We start from the raw sequence: 15,236 nt of genomic DNA, 5'->3' as shown, positions 1-15,236 counted from the left end.
GCACTTGCTGGGGTTCTCCATCAAGGTGCCGAAGTCGCACCTCAGTCCCTCTCAGAAGCTCCCCTTCATCGGAGCGATTCTGGATTCGACACTGTTTCGGGTCTATCCTCCCGAGCAGCGAGACCGGGATAATCAGGCTATGATTCCACTCTTTCAGCCTCTATCCTGGGTTTCAGGGAGTATGACCCTTCGGCCTCTGGGCCCGATGACCTCCTGCATCCTGCTGGTGGCACATGCAAGGTGGCATATGTGGGCTCTGCAGTGGGACCTGAAGTTCCAGTGGGCACAGCATCAGGGCAACCTGTCCGATCACATCCAGATCTCGGAGGGCGCTGCACGACAGTTGCAGTGGTGGCTCACGAATCGCGATTGGGTCAGTGGCAGATCCCTGTCCCTTCACCAACCGGAGCACACGGTGGTGACGTATGCGTCCCTAATGGGATGGGGAGGCCACATGGGAGAGGCGGAGATCAGAGGCATTACCTTCGGCGTTCCAACACCTGGCAGGTGCTCTGAACGCCAGGACGGACGAACTCAGCCGCCGGCGCATGGTGGATCACGAGTGGCGTCTGTTACTCCTTGGCCAAGAAGGAGCCTCCTGTGGGGCTGGGTGCCCAATCGACCAGGGCAACAGCAGCTACTACTGCCTTGGGACGCGGTGTCCCCCTAAGGATATTTGTCAGGCAGCTACGTGGGCCTCGCTGCACACGTTTACCAAGCACTACTGCCTTGACAGTCTAGTCCGGAGAGACGGCTTCTTTGGCCGCTCTGTGCTCCGTGACTTTCTGGTGTAATCCTGTTCGCAGACCTACCACCGGGGTTGGTATTGCTGGGGTATCTATTCTAAGGTAAGGAATCTATCACTAACGGGTCTCTTTCAGATGCACAAGTTGCCTACGACGCTAGTGACGGACGAGAAGCCGCAGAGGTACTGCTAAGCAGAAAATCTTTCCGGATCCAACCTGACGCCTGGGGATATTCTAAGGTAAGGAATCTATCACAAACTAATGTCTCTTACAGATGTATCATTATACAAGTAAATAACTTGTGCTTATCACCTATGGCAATTTGCATAATGGACTATCAGTCTCTAAACCTTACATTGCATGAGGGATTGCACCAGCCTTTCAATTCGGCCATTTTGCGTCGTGAAGACCCTTAACTACTCGAGTTGAGTCTCATTTTACAAAAGTTATTTCTACATCCATGGCTCTATTTTCTGGTGTGCCGATTCAGCAAATCTACAGGGCAACGACATGGTCCACCAGGCATACCTTTACCCAGCATTACTGTCTGGATGCTGCCGGCAAAGCTGTTGCGGCCGGAGGACAGACTGTATTGCACCATCTATTGCTGTAAGGTGAGCCTTTTATCAGTTTCTTTTCCCACCACCCGCTACTATTACGGTGGTTATTCTTATTATGACTATTGATACTATTTGAACGATATTGTGTGCTAATGTTTACTGCTAACTATTCTGATTCAAGCATGTGAATCTATGAAAGACCCACTACTAGAGAAGAAAATAAGTTACTTACCTAAAACTGTAGTTCTCCAGCATTGGTATCTTTCATAGATTCACATGTGACCCACTCTTCTCCCCTGGAGGCCCCCCTTACACTTTGGGATTATATATATTCCCACTTGTGCTCGAAAATCTGAGGGATTTAGCCTCTTTGAGTGTTCATAGAGGGTGCTGTCACCTGATTGGTTATAGGTCACGTTTGGTCCTTTTTATAAAATGGGCATACATCGGCTATTGGATGTATGGCCAAGTGCCTTTATATGCTATGCTTACTAAAATTATTGCTTTATTATAGGACCATGGACTCACTCTGACGACGGGGAATGTTTCAAGCATTTGAATTTATGAAAGATACCAATACTGGAGAACTAAAGTTGCAGGTTGTAACTTATTTTCTTGCACTCTAAACATTTTACTTCAAAGAGCCTGGTGGTTCGCGATTCAACCAGCAAAGTGAGCCTTATTTATTCCCCACAACCACACAGGATAGAGCCATCAAGAGGAATTAGGCATTAGGAAAACGTATGTTATCTTCTGCTAGCCTATCACTGAAATTAGGCAAGGCTGTTTGTTTGAGTCGCTACACACATCTTGTCTGGACGTGGCCAGCAAGGTCTTACGACTCTCCCAGTAGACCTTGGGGTTGGAACCAGTGTTATGCTTTGTTGACGTGTGGATACTTAAGTCAGTAGTTTCTGGAGATGTACAATCCTCTCTCTTGGATATGCCCTTTAATGGCTGATGCCTTTTCAGTGACCGAGCGGATTGTGCCCTGGAGAGTTTTAATGAAAGTAGAGCTATGGCACTCTCCACAGGTCTGATTACCTTGGCTATGATCTCCCATTCCTCTACGCCCTGCCAAATCCTCAGTTCACATCAGTTGCCTCCCGATCCTCTCACAGATGTACTCTCAGCGCGGGGACACGCCGGAGCGCGTAACCAAGAGCTTTATAAAATTCCTAAATAAATAAATAGAGTGGCTTCCAGAGGAGCACCGATCTGTTGTAAGAGGTGCTAGTGATACTCTCCAAAGGTGCTATCCAGAGAGTTTCGACTCGGAAAAAGGAGAGATTTGTCACTGTCTCCAGGTGCCAAAGTAGGACAAGGGCCCCTGGTCGATTTTTGACCTTTGACCTCGGAATTCCTTCCTACGAAAGGACAAATCAAAATGCTGACAATGAGCCACACCCTGTCTGCTCTGGACTCTGGTGACTGGATTATGCCCTTGGACTTTGCAGTATGTGTACTTTAATATACCCATTCTGTACTCCCACAGATGTTACCTGCAGTTCATTGTGTCCCAGGAGCACTTACTACTTCCCATCTGATGTTCACGAAAGTGATAGCATTTGTCACTGCCCTCATTTGGAGGACCATGATAGTAGTTTTTCCCTCCCTCAATGCCTAACCGTGGAAGGTGAGCTCGCCTCAGTCAAAAGTGGTGCGAGATAAAATCGGACCCCTGAGTATCGTTCGTGTTCACGAGCCAGTCACACGGACTCCTTCACAGAGGTTACATCCTATGGAGTTATCCTGGATGCAGTGCAGTTCAGGACATTCCCTCTGACGCAACGAGTCCAGGACATTCGGGGCTAAGAGTCTGATGTTTCAGCCTCACTCTTGTATCTTGGTGGGAGCAGCTTTGAGGCTTCTTGGCCTCTTAGCCTCCTGCATCCTCTTTGTTGATTGCACAAGGTGGCACATACAAGCTTGACAATGGAATCTGAAGTTCCAGTGGGCCCAGATATTCTTTGGATGCCATCTTGATTTCAGAGGGGATTGTACATAATCTACAGAGGCGGCTGCTAGAATGCGATTGTTCCAGCGGCAGGCCTCTCTCCCTTCTCCCACCAGAGGTGGTGCTGGTGATCGATGCCTTACTGCTAGGTCGGGGAGGTTTTTGGTGGGGGTGGAGATTGACTGATCTCCGGCAGGAGCCCGACTACAGCCTGTTGGCTTTTTGAGCCATTTGTCTAGCTCTGAAGTCCCTCCTGCTAAACATCAAGAAAGGTGTGTGCAGGTGCTTACTAACCACACCAACGCCATGTGGTACTTCAACAAGCAGGACCAAGTGGGGTCCTGGGTCTTTTGTCAGGAGGCTCTGCGCCGCAGATGTTGATTGGAGCACCCGGATATTTCCCTGATCAAGAACCACCTGGCAGGTTCCCTGAATGCCAGAGCAGATGAGATCAACAGGCGTTGTCTTGCAGATCCGAGGTTGCATCTACATTCCAAGGTGGCACAGGACATCTTCCAATTCTGGGGGTAACCCGGGCTAGATCTTTTTACCACCTTTGAGAATGCACAGTATTGCAGTTTTGCTTGTAGGTGATGCATGCAAGCTGAAACAGAACATTGAACTCCTTTAAACGTTCCCACCTATGCCTCCCCTGCCTAGAGTTGTGAAAAAGATTAATCATAGCGGCTCCTAAATAGCCTGGATAGTTTGATATCTGGAAATTTTGAGCTTGAGCATCAGTCCTCCAATCAGGCAATCATTTTGTGAGGTCCTTCTGTCCGAGCAGGAGAGCAGGATCTTCCACCTGAATCGATACAATATACACCTACATGCATGGAGATTGAGCTGTGGCAACGGACAGCGTTTCATCTACTGTCTGAGGTGGTGTATGCTTTCCTTGCTGCCAGGTTCCGTTCCACATTCTCAATTTATGCGTGTGGTGGGACACTTTGTAATCTGGTGTGGTGCCTTTGACAGTGACCCATTACAGGCAAAGTTGTTGGATGTCCAGATATTTGTTTTATACCTAGCCCATCAATGCCTTGCAGAGGGTGCTGTAAAATGTTATTTGTCTGTCCTTTTGGCATTTCTCTCTTTGCCAGACCACCCGTCGTGGTACAAATAATCTGCTCTTATGAGTGTTGCTCAAGGTTTGTGATACCTCAGGTGGACCTTAACTTGGTCTTGACACTCCTCATGTGCATGCCTTTTGAGGCTGTTTATAGCTGCTCGCTGCATCTCCTGGCCTTGAAGGCAGTCTTTCTAATTGTGATTGCTAGCTCATCGCATGAGTGATTTGCAGGCACGTTTGACATACATCAAGTTTCGTTCCAGGCAAACTCATGCTGAGGACTCAGGTGGCCCCCTTACTAAATGTTGTGACTCCGTCCCAATGTGGGCAGTCTCTTTACCATGTTCTTTGTGCCCCCTCGCTCTACAAGAAGAGTAGAGGCACCATCAGTTGGACTCTAAAGGGCCTTGAGTTTTTACATTCAATTATACCAAGGATTATTGAGATGAGGATTAGATTTTTGTGGGGTTCTCTAGAGCAAGGAATGCGAACGCTGTGCAGAAGAGTACCTTTTTTAGGTGAATCTTATTCTTCATTAAGATCTGCCTCACACTGGCCAGGAAGCAGTCCCCGAAGGTCTGAGAGCTCCGCCTACTAGGGGTACAAATACTGCCACTGTGTTGGCGGTTGAAGTGCCCATGCTTTATAGCAGCCAGGCAGCAATGTGAGCTTATGTGCATAAATTAACAAATCACTACTGCCATGTCTGGTGGTAAGAACATTTCACCCTCTCAATTCTGCAAGACCTTTTAATCAGAGTCCATTCCACAGACGATCCAGCTGGTCCAGTATCTATTCTAGGATGAGGGATCGGCAATTAGAAGTATCCACCAGAAAAAAGTTACTTAACCTTGAGTAATGCTCTTTCTGGTGGAGACACTATGTAACCTCATATTCCTCACTTCCCTTCCACCTCCCTTTTCTGTAGAGTGGCCTCCTTTTAATATCCAAGAGGATTTCAAAAAGTGCTTAACACACTGTAACCAAAAATTGTTCATGCTGCGGGCTCAGAAAAGACAAAGGCTAAAACAAAAACGTATACTGATGCTTACAGTTGGCACTTGTATGCAGCTCCCTTCGGTAACTTCTGGGGAGTTGTGGAGCCAAAGTATGGCCACATGGCCCCACCTATTAAAAAAAAACTCCAGATTCAGTCTAGTGCCTGGGAAATATTCTAAGATAAGGAATATAAGTATCCACCAGTAAGAGCATTGCCAAAGGTAAATTAACTTATTATCCATAGATATTTGTTTTGTAAATGCTTTGGTTAACATCCTATAGCTAACGACATCAGCAGTAGTTACTGGCGTGTATCTTCCCTTTTTCACCAGTATGGAGATATTTTAAGGTTGATAGTTTACATGAACCTCACATCTATTAGATCTGTTTAACTACTACTTTGCCTTAAGCAGTGATCTTCTGTTGTGTCGACCTGGATGGCAGGTGCCACCACAGTGCAAGTTTTCTCTTGATTAGGGTGTGTAAATACCAGTGTGGTACACAACTGACTTTAAGGGGACAGAAAAACCAAATGTGAATGCAACTATCTACCTTTGATTCCCTCTATTTATAATGAATTTGGTGAGTATTTTTCTTTTTGCATTTGCAGGATGACGTAATAAAGGAGACAGTATCACACTGTCCTGGTGGCAGTGTTCACACTGATTTTGCCACTTTCCCTTCATCATCCTTCATCAAGGTAAAGCAAATGATATGTTAAATGATATACCAAGATGTTTCTGAGAAAACTTTTCTAAATCTGAAGAATTATGTGGAGTCTGCCAATATGAATTTTGATGACCATGTAAATCTAACTATGTTGCTAACCTTACAAGATGATCTGTTAACCGCCACCGCTATGCAAGTCCAGTACAATAAAATCCCTTATTTCTGTTGTACAGATGTAAACCCAAAATCTACAGAATAGTGAACAGAAGCTTACAGGCGTTTCCATCTAGAATTGTGGTGTTTGACAATGTTCTTTATAATCCTTATTTTTCCCCACAAATCAACAATTGTAATCATATTGTTGACCTGAGGTATATACCCATAAATTATGTTGCTTTGTTCACTTTACTAGCTTGAATGAGGCCAGGTACCTAATCAGACAGTGTTGTGAATGAGGTAATTAATGCCAGCCACTGCTCCCGATGATTATACGTTGTGAATACCCTTTGTACTGAAGAGCTCCATCCAGTGTGGATCTTTTTTCTTGGGTATAATGACCTAGGACACATATGATTGTATGTTTGTGACAAGATGTTTGCAATCCTCTATAAAGGCACTTTATAGATGAATTTCCACTTTTGTATTTTAAAAATCCCGTAGCCTTTTAGTCACTGACTGTTTTTTGATGCATACTTCCAGTTCTAGAGAATTGATGATTGCTTTTTTGGCTTTACTACCAGACAGGGCGTCCAAGAGAAAGGTTGTCTTGGTGGCCCGGAGGTCTATGATGCTGCAGAACCTTTACGGATATCCGTGCTCATGGCAGCTATTGGTGAAAATGGTTGTACAGCACCTATCTGCTGAACAGGTTGTCTCTCTAAAACCGGTGATTTTGGGTGGTATGAAGCACTCTAATGCTATCAACCTCACAGGAGACAACTTTGCGCTAAACTCCACACAGAAGGCCCTTTTACTATCTGAGCAACTCGTGAGACATGTTTTTGATGTAGGCTAACGTCACCAACAGCTACCAGGATATCCTCCATTAAATCAATTGCTTCTCTTCAAACAAATATGGTGCTCATTGTCACAAGGGCCCCTCCCTCATCTGCTTTGAGTTGAGCAGAGTATACCAACCCTGGAACTATCCAACTTTGAGTGAAACATGTCTTGAACGTCAAGCCTATTTCCAATCTACCTTGTTAATGTGAAATCCTAAGTGCCTCCAACCAATTTCTTACCACAGTCACCAAACTCTTACTGGGATTCAGTCCGTAATAAGTACTAAAGGAGTCCTACAATACTGATGGATTATCTACATTGCAACCTTGACAAAAGGAAGGACTGTCTGCTCCTTCTCAACCTCTCGGAAGGCTCGGATTTGGTTGACCAGGATAGGCTGTTGCATACACCAGTACACTGTATGGACTTTCACAACTAAGCCCTGAGATGGTTTGCCTTGTTTTTAACCAATTGACATCAACTGGCGAAAATATGTAATCTAATTTCTAACATAGTCCTGAGTCCTGATTGACCCACGTTTCTATACTGACACTTACCTACTGCAGTCTGTCTGTGGAGCCCTTCAACAGGTACTTGAGCAGACATATGCGTCTATCCACCAGTACACAAAATGTTCACCTGTAACCATCTGTCTGTAGCCTGTTGATCTGTAGATTCACATGCTCTTCATATTCCTGCCATCTGAAGTTGGGCAAAACTATACCTTGGAACTTCATTTTTACACAATATTGAGACTGTATGTTAAGCCACTGCAAAACGTACATGTTCGAGGCATGTGTGCTGTAGATACACATGCCTTGCATACTCCTGCCATCTAGTGTTGGGTACGGATGTTTACATGTTTTTTCTTCGAAGAAGTCTGTCCAGTCACGAGGTAAGGTCACTCCTCCTTTCGGTGATAGTGCGCATGGGCATTGACTGCATTGTTAGATTTTTTTTTTCCACCATTGGGTTCGGACATGTATTGGTGCGCTCCGGTTTGAAACCATTCTTCGGGTTCCCTCAGTAGGCAATCCACTTTACCCTCCATGGTATTGTTTCTGTACGCGTTTCCCTGTTCTCAGTGCATCAATTCGATCGACAAACTCCCTTTTCAATCAAAAACCTTGTGAGCAGCCGTCTGGCCTTGCAGCGTCAGGCCAGCCTTCTGCCGATGTAACTGACTCCATTCCAATTCTGTCCTGGGTGCCTCACCAAATAGCCTCGCACCAGCCCACATCAAGTTTGTAACATGTGCCTCTCTCCGGAGCACAAGGAGGAATCCTGCAACGCTTGTAAGTTGTTTAGGTCCAAGAAGACTACGCGATCGGAGAGCTCGACAATGAGATGCAGCACCAAAGCATCCAACACACTCCGGACATATTTGGGGAAGAAGCCAACCAAGAAGAGATCGAAGCATCCGCCGTAGAAGAAGAGACCCTCTCCGTACCAGATTCTGTTTCCGAGATTGATCTGGAGTCCAGAGATGGGCCTCCGGGACAGGGTGCTTTGAGTACCGAAGACCCATACCACCCTAAGTCTTCTTCTAAAATTCATACGGCTACGGCACCACCTCTGTCTTCTGCCCAAGGTCGGCACAGAGACAATGTTTCTGATGCCCCGCCTCTCAGCTCAGCATCAACACAAACGGTCAAGCCTTCCGGCTCAGGGCAGAGTCAGCCAAAATTACTTTTGGATCTGAAATCATCAGGCTTCAAGAACAAATCTGGGTTGGAGCCGACAACTTCCGCTTCCAAACACAAACATGCTTTGGAGCTGAAAGCCTCCGCTGCGAAACACAAACACGCTTCGGACCTTAAACATTTTAAAGACAAGTCGATTTCAACGCCAAAATCTAAGGACTATGTTCTAGAGCCTCCAGAACCAATTTTAGATGTTCTTAAGGCCAAATTGGATCCCGAACATTAGAAAGTTTGTATTAATCCTGATACTTGACACATTTTGGCTAAAAATCCAGCAAAACACAAGCTTCCTTTAAAGGACACTTCAGATGAGATTCCCTTAAAGAAGGAGGACAATGCTGCTACCCCTGTTTATCCTGCCCCACAACCCTCTCCACCTCTACCATTTTCTCCACAATTAATAATAGAAGATCCATTACACAAAACCTCAGGGATCTCCACATACAGATCCAAATGTGGATCAGGGTGGTGATACTCATTCGCCTGCAGACCTATGGAATGATTATACCATTGACCCTCAAGTAGACAATGAGCCAGACCTTTATCCTGCAAAACCATCCCCACCAGATGATAATTTGGCTTAACAGCTCATTGCCAGAGCAGCAGAGTATCATGGGGTACCATTACATATAGAAACATTAGAAAAGGATTTTCAATTTGAAACACTTGAGTCCACACATAGGTCAAGTCAGACACTCCCTATGCTTTAAAGGCATGATGAGACATACAGATGATATCTTTAAAGACCCTGTCGGAGCACGTATTTTTACTCCAAAGGTAGACAAAAAATATAAACCCTCACCATCAAACCCTGTGTTTATTAAAGGTAAGTTACCTCTTGACTCCCTAGTAGTGTCCAACGCTCGGAATAGAGCTAACTCGAAACCCTCTGAGGAGGCACCTCCCCCAGGTAAAGAATCCAAACGTATAGATGCCCCTCAAAAACGAATAGCTGTTCAAGCCGCTAACCACTGGCGCATCGCAAACACACAAGGCCTACTAGCTAGGTACGACGGGGCACACTTAGATGAGATGGAACAACTGCTTCAATATCTCCCAGACGGACACAAAACTAAGGCACATCAGTTAGTTGAAGAGGGGGTACTCATTTCTAACTCCTCAATAAGATGTTCTTGAGACTCAGCTAACATCGCAGCTTGGGAGATCAATACCAGCATTCTCCATGGAAGGCATGCTTGGCTTAGGATCTCGTGGTATAAGCCTGAGGTACAACTGTCCATTTTGAACACTCCCTTTGACAAAGAACACCTGTTTTGTCCTGTAGTCGACCAATCCTTAGAAAAGATGAAAAATAACACTGAAGTCGCAAAATCCATGGGGAGCGCTGAAGTCCCCATCCTATAGATGCTCCTTTTACAGAGCAGGGTCCAAAACAGCATCCTCAGACTCAAATGCTTCCTCTTAGATGGGAAACAACCAATCATTTTCCTCTAGAGGTTTCTACAGAGGAGTATATAGAGGAAACCAATCCAAAGGCCGGTGTAAAGGCGCCACACTACGTAACACACCTTCCCCTAACAAACAGTGACTTGCCAACACTGCCTCTCAATCACTCAACACCTGTCGGGGGAAGACTTCAATAGTTTCTCCCCATTTGGCAATCTATAACCACCGAGAAATGGGTACTAGACCTTATCCAACATGGTTATTGCCTGGACCTCCACTCCAATCCACCAAACATTCCACCTCACATTCACACATTGTCAGACCAGTTGCAGTTACTCAAACAAGAGGTGTAATTTCTCTTACAGAAGGGAGCCAGAGAACCAGTTCCATTTCGGTACCAAGGTTCAGGGGTTTACTCTCTTTATTTTCTAATTCCCAAAAAGGACTGTTCCTTAAGACAAATTTTGGGTCTCCGAGAATTAAACCACTACATAATGTCAGAACATTTCCATATGGTAACTCTTCAACAGGTCCTTCCTCTTTTTCCACACTGGACTTAAAAGATGCATATTTTCACATTTCACGTTCCCATTTTAGCTCATGGCAAATATCTCAGATTTGTGATTGCAGGCGAACACGATCAGTTCAAAGTATTTCCATTTGGAGTAACTACTGCTCCCAGGGTATTTACAAAATGCCTTGCAGTAGTAGCAGCTCATCTCAGAAGACAGTACATTCATGTCTTCCCCTACCTAGACGACTGGCTCATCAAAGCCAGCACACACCAAAAGTGTCTTCAAAACACTCAGACCACACTAGACCTACTTCACCAACTGGGTTTCATGGTCAACATTCAAAAGTCTCACCTACAGTCTTTACAGATAAAATGTTATCTCGGAGTCACTCTGAACACTCACACGGCTCTAGCCTCCCCCAATGCAGCCAACATTTCCAATATTCAAACTCTATTGCTGCAGTTCCAAACCAACCAAACATTGCCAGCCAGGACTTTCATGCACCTACTGGGAATGATGGCTTCATGCATTACAATAGTACCTCATGCAATACTACACATGTGTCCATCACAAGAATGCTTAGCACGTAAGTGGAATCAGTCACAGGGTCAATTAACAGATCTAGTGTTGGTAGACAGCCGCACCCATTGCTCTCTGCAGTGGTGGAACACACACAATTTATCAAAAGGGTGGCCTTTCATCCACCCTGTTTCACAAGTCATGCTAACAGCAGACACATCTCTCACCCGTTGGGTTGCACATCTCCAGCATTACACAATCCAAGGTCTCTGGGACAACAAACTCAACAGCTACACATCAGCTATCTAAAGTTTCTAGCAGTCTTTCTAGCGCTGAAAGGTTTTCAATCTCATATCACAGGCAAAGTTGTCCTAGTCCGCACAGACAACATGACAGCAATGTACTATGTACAAAAATAAGGGAGAGGCACACTCTCCATCTGTCATGTCTGTCTCAGACAATTTGGAGATGGGCAATCCATCACAAGATTCACCTTTTGGCAGAACACCTCCCGGAGTGAACAATCAAATTGCCTACCTCTTCAGCAGGAGGAGACGGCAAATACGAGTGGGAACTTCATCCCCAAGTTCTCCTTCCATACTTTTACTCTGGGAATGCCCACAAATAGATCTGTTCGCCACAGTACACAACGCACAATGCCCAAACTTCGCATTCAGGTTCCCACACCCTCTCTCCAAAGGCAATGCCCTATGGATTAGTTGGTCTGGGATATTTGCCTACGCCTTTCCACCTTTCACACTCCTTCAGTTTCTGGTTCGGAAACTAAGGCAAACATCACTCACACTGATTTTTGTAGCTCCCATGGGCTTATCAACGGTGGTACTCCACCCTGTTAGAGCTCTCAGTAGTTCCACATCAAAAGCTATGTATCACCTCCAGTCTCCTCACTCAGAACCATGGAGAAATCAAGCATCCAAATCCCAAGGAGCTCAACTTAGTGATTTGGGTATTTAAATTTACCACCAGATTGAATGAGTATTCTGAAAGAAGCAAGAAAACTTACTACCAGAGCTTGCTATGCAGCAAAATGGAAACAATTCATTGTTTACTGCAATAACAACCAAATTCTACCTCTAGATGCTTCAGTTCAAAACATTGTCCGTTACCTTTTCAACCTACAGCAATGTGGACCTGCTTCACACATGTATTAGATTGCACTTGCAGCAGTTGCTGCATATTTGCAAAACAGGCATTTGGATTTGTTCAGGGTTCCTGCCATCAAAGCATTTATGGAGGGCTTAAAGAGTTATACCACCAAGAATTCCAGCGGCACCAGTGTGGAATCTTAATGTTGTACTTACAAGACTTATGGATCCACCCCACCCTTTGAACCTCTACACAAGTGTAATTTACTGTTTCTCTCATGGAAGGTTACATTCCTCATTTCAATCACTTAATTAAGGAGGGTCAGTGAGCTACATGCATTAACTTTCAAAGAACCGTTCTTTCATATCCATAAAGATAGGGTAGTTCTTCGCACCTATCCCAGATTCCTTACCAAAGTGGTTTCTGTTTTCCATATTAACCAATCAGTTAACAGTTGTCTTTTCTCAACCTGATTCCGTAGCAGAACGAGCCATTCACACTCTGGACGTCAAAAGAGCTTTATTGTATTATATCGAAAGAACAAAAGATTTTCGTAAAGCAAAACCACTGTTTGTTTCATTTTCACTACCTCACAAAGGAAATCCTATCTCTAAATCTTGCATTTGGATGGATTGTAAAGTGCATTTGAACTTCGACCTGATGATATTTACTAGGAACTTAAAGATTTCACTCCCCAAAATAGAAGACACTATAGCCCAGTTTGGAGCAGTATCAGGTTACCAGGTCAACCAAACCAAAACAGAAATTCTTGAGTGGAACACTGCCTCAGGAAACCCCCTCACTAAAGACAAAATCAAATACTTAGGAATTGAATACACAAAAGACTTAGAAGATATAACCAACCTGAACTTCTCAAGGATACATAAAGAAATAAGACAACTACTAAAGGCCTGGTCAGGCCTACAACTATCATTCCTAGGAAAATCAAATTTAATTAAAATGACTATTCTACCGAAATGCACATACTTATTTAACTCTATCCCTCTGAGCTTTAGTACGGAGCAAATTAAAAGACTTCAGGGAGAGCTATCTAGTTTTATCTGGGCCGCAAAGGGTGTCCGAAAGGTCTGGAAAAAACTTAGAAGAAACAAAACACAAGGGGGAATTGCCAGCCCGAATATACTGGAATATTGTAGATCTTTTCAGTTCAAAAACACCTGGATCCTACTGACCGAATGGGAGAATTGGCCTACATACCTAAAAGCACTCATTGGCACCAATGAAGACCACTACCTATACAAATTTGGCCATCCGAAATTAAAAATAAAAATAAAACTTAAAATGATAAAGGCCGCAGCTAGATCTTGGCTGGAGATAAGAAGAACACTAAAAATACTGTATTTTAGCAAACATGCGCTAATCTGGGAATCACCGGGCACCCCTGATTGTCTAAAAGATGCACTATCAATCCCATTAAGAAAGTATAGCATAGACCACTGGGGACAGCTCTTGGAAAAAAAACACATTGTGAAATGGGAAAAAATATACGAGGAAACCCAGGGGACGATATCAAGACTTAAATTCTACCAGCTAAATAGCTGCGCGAATACGCTAAAAGAAAAACTGCAAGGCGACGAGATCATTGAACAAAACTCTTGAACCCAGCCACCTTTAAAAAAGAGGTCTCCTATTGGTACTGGGCCCTAATAAGAGCAGGGGAAGAAGAGTACAAAACGCCACAAGATATCTGGGGAAAAAGACATGCCCAATATAGACCACTCAAACCTCTGGCTTTCTTCAAATGCGATCATGGCACAGGTAGTAAAATCCGTCCCCCTGAAGAAAAACCATCTATTCACGATCCACAGAGCATACTGGTCACCAAAAATACTTTCCAAAATAACCAGTAATGAACAAAAGAAATGTCCTAAATGTGGAGAAGAGAGAGCCGACAATGTACATATGTTCCAGGCCTGCACAGCACTAAACAGCTACTGGGTCCAGGTCCGTAAGATCCTCTCTGACGTGGTAGATCGACAGATAAAGGTAAGTGCAGAAATGGTTATTTTTGGGATACCAAGTAATGAAACACCCCTGCCTCTAACTAAAGACGAGGAAAATATTCTTTTTATCTCGATTCTCTTGACAAGAAGAGAGATTTGTATTAATTGGGTGAAACCATCCCCCCCAAAACACAGATTGGCTAAATTCAGTATTAAGGGTGTATAAACTTGAGACTCAAAAGAAACACACGAAGAAAAATAGATACTGGAATCTGTGTGAAAGGTACAATTTACAAACTATCCGAGGGTCCAATGATTAAGGCAAAAGAGACTACGATTTCAAGCCAACCACTTGATCAGAGTAGTCCTAATGACTAGCTCCCCCCATTGCCGAAAATCGTGAACCTTTCGATTCGGACAAAAGAAGGCCCCAAAAGGACAAGGTCAGAAACTGTGTCTTTCAAGACAAATCCGGGCCCCCCGTTACCAAAGCTCTGAATAGACACTGGGACCTTTGACTCCTCCTTACCTTAACCCCTTCCATGCTGATGACGAGCTCAGCTCGTCATCAGCTTTACCTGCCGTGTGCTGATGACGAGCTGAGCTCGTCATGAATCGCGGTAATTTGAAAAATGCCGCGTACAGCGGGGAAAAACCGCCGCACGCATGCGGTTAAGGGATTTTGCTCGATGAGGACTAAAAAAAAGAAGAAAAAAAAGTGCATTTGAACTTGCTACACAAAAGCTAAAAGAACTTTATACCCCCTAGAGCACATTCCACTTGAAAAATAGGGGGATCTATGGCCTTTTTAGGTAACATTCCTATAGCTGACATTTGTAAAGCACCAACAATTAATCAAGAGGGAGGGATCACTTGTCCTGCGTGAACCAGGGTATGCAGGAGATCGAACAACGGTGTCTCCAAATTAAACCCTCATGCACGTGTAGGGTAGCATGGTAAGCGGTATATCTTGATTCTCCGCTCTTCTGACACGTGTGTGCATAATCATCGGGTTT

The 15,236-nt window shown here is 44.4% G+C and overlaps 1 protein-coding gene across 9 annotated transcripts in view; it reads left to right on the top strand.

Moving 5' to 3' along the window:
• The window catches only part of DCTN1 (dynactin subunit 1), a 669,529-nt gene that overhangs the window by 634,628 nt on the left and 19,665 nt on the right, over positions 1–15,236 (top strand). For all 9 annotated transcript variants that reach the window (XM_078674588.1, XM_078674584.1, XM_078674585.1 and 6 more), the window contains one exon: positions 5,945–6,034. In XM_078674588.1, coding sequence (XP_078530714.1) covers positions 5,945–6,034 — 90 coding nt within the window. The remainder of the gene's footprint in view (positions 1–5,944; positions 6,035–15,236) is intronic.

This window comes from Lissotriton helveticus, chromosome 2_1, assembly GCF_964261635.1.
Source record: "Lissotriton helveticus chromosome 2_1, aLisHel1.1, whole genome shotgun sequence".
NCBI classification, from domain to species: domain Eukaryota; kingdom Metazoa; phylum Chordata; class Amphibia; order Caudata; family Salamandridae; genus Lissotriton; species Lissotriton helveticus.
This window is presented reverse-complemented; position numbering and strand designations above follow the sequence as displayed.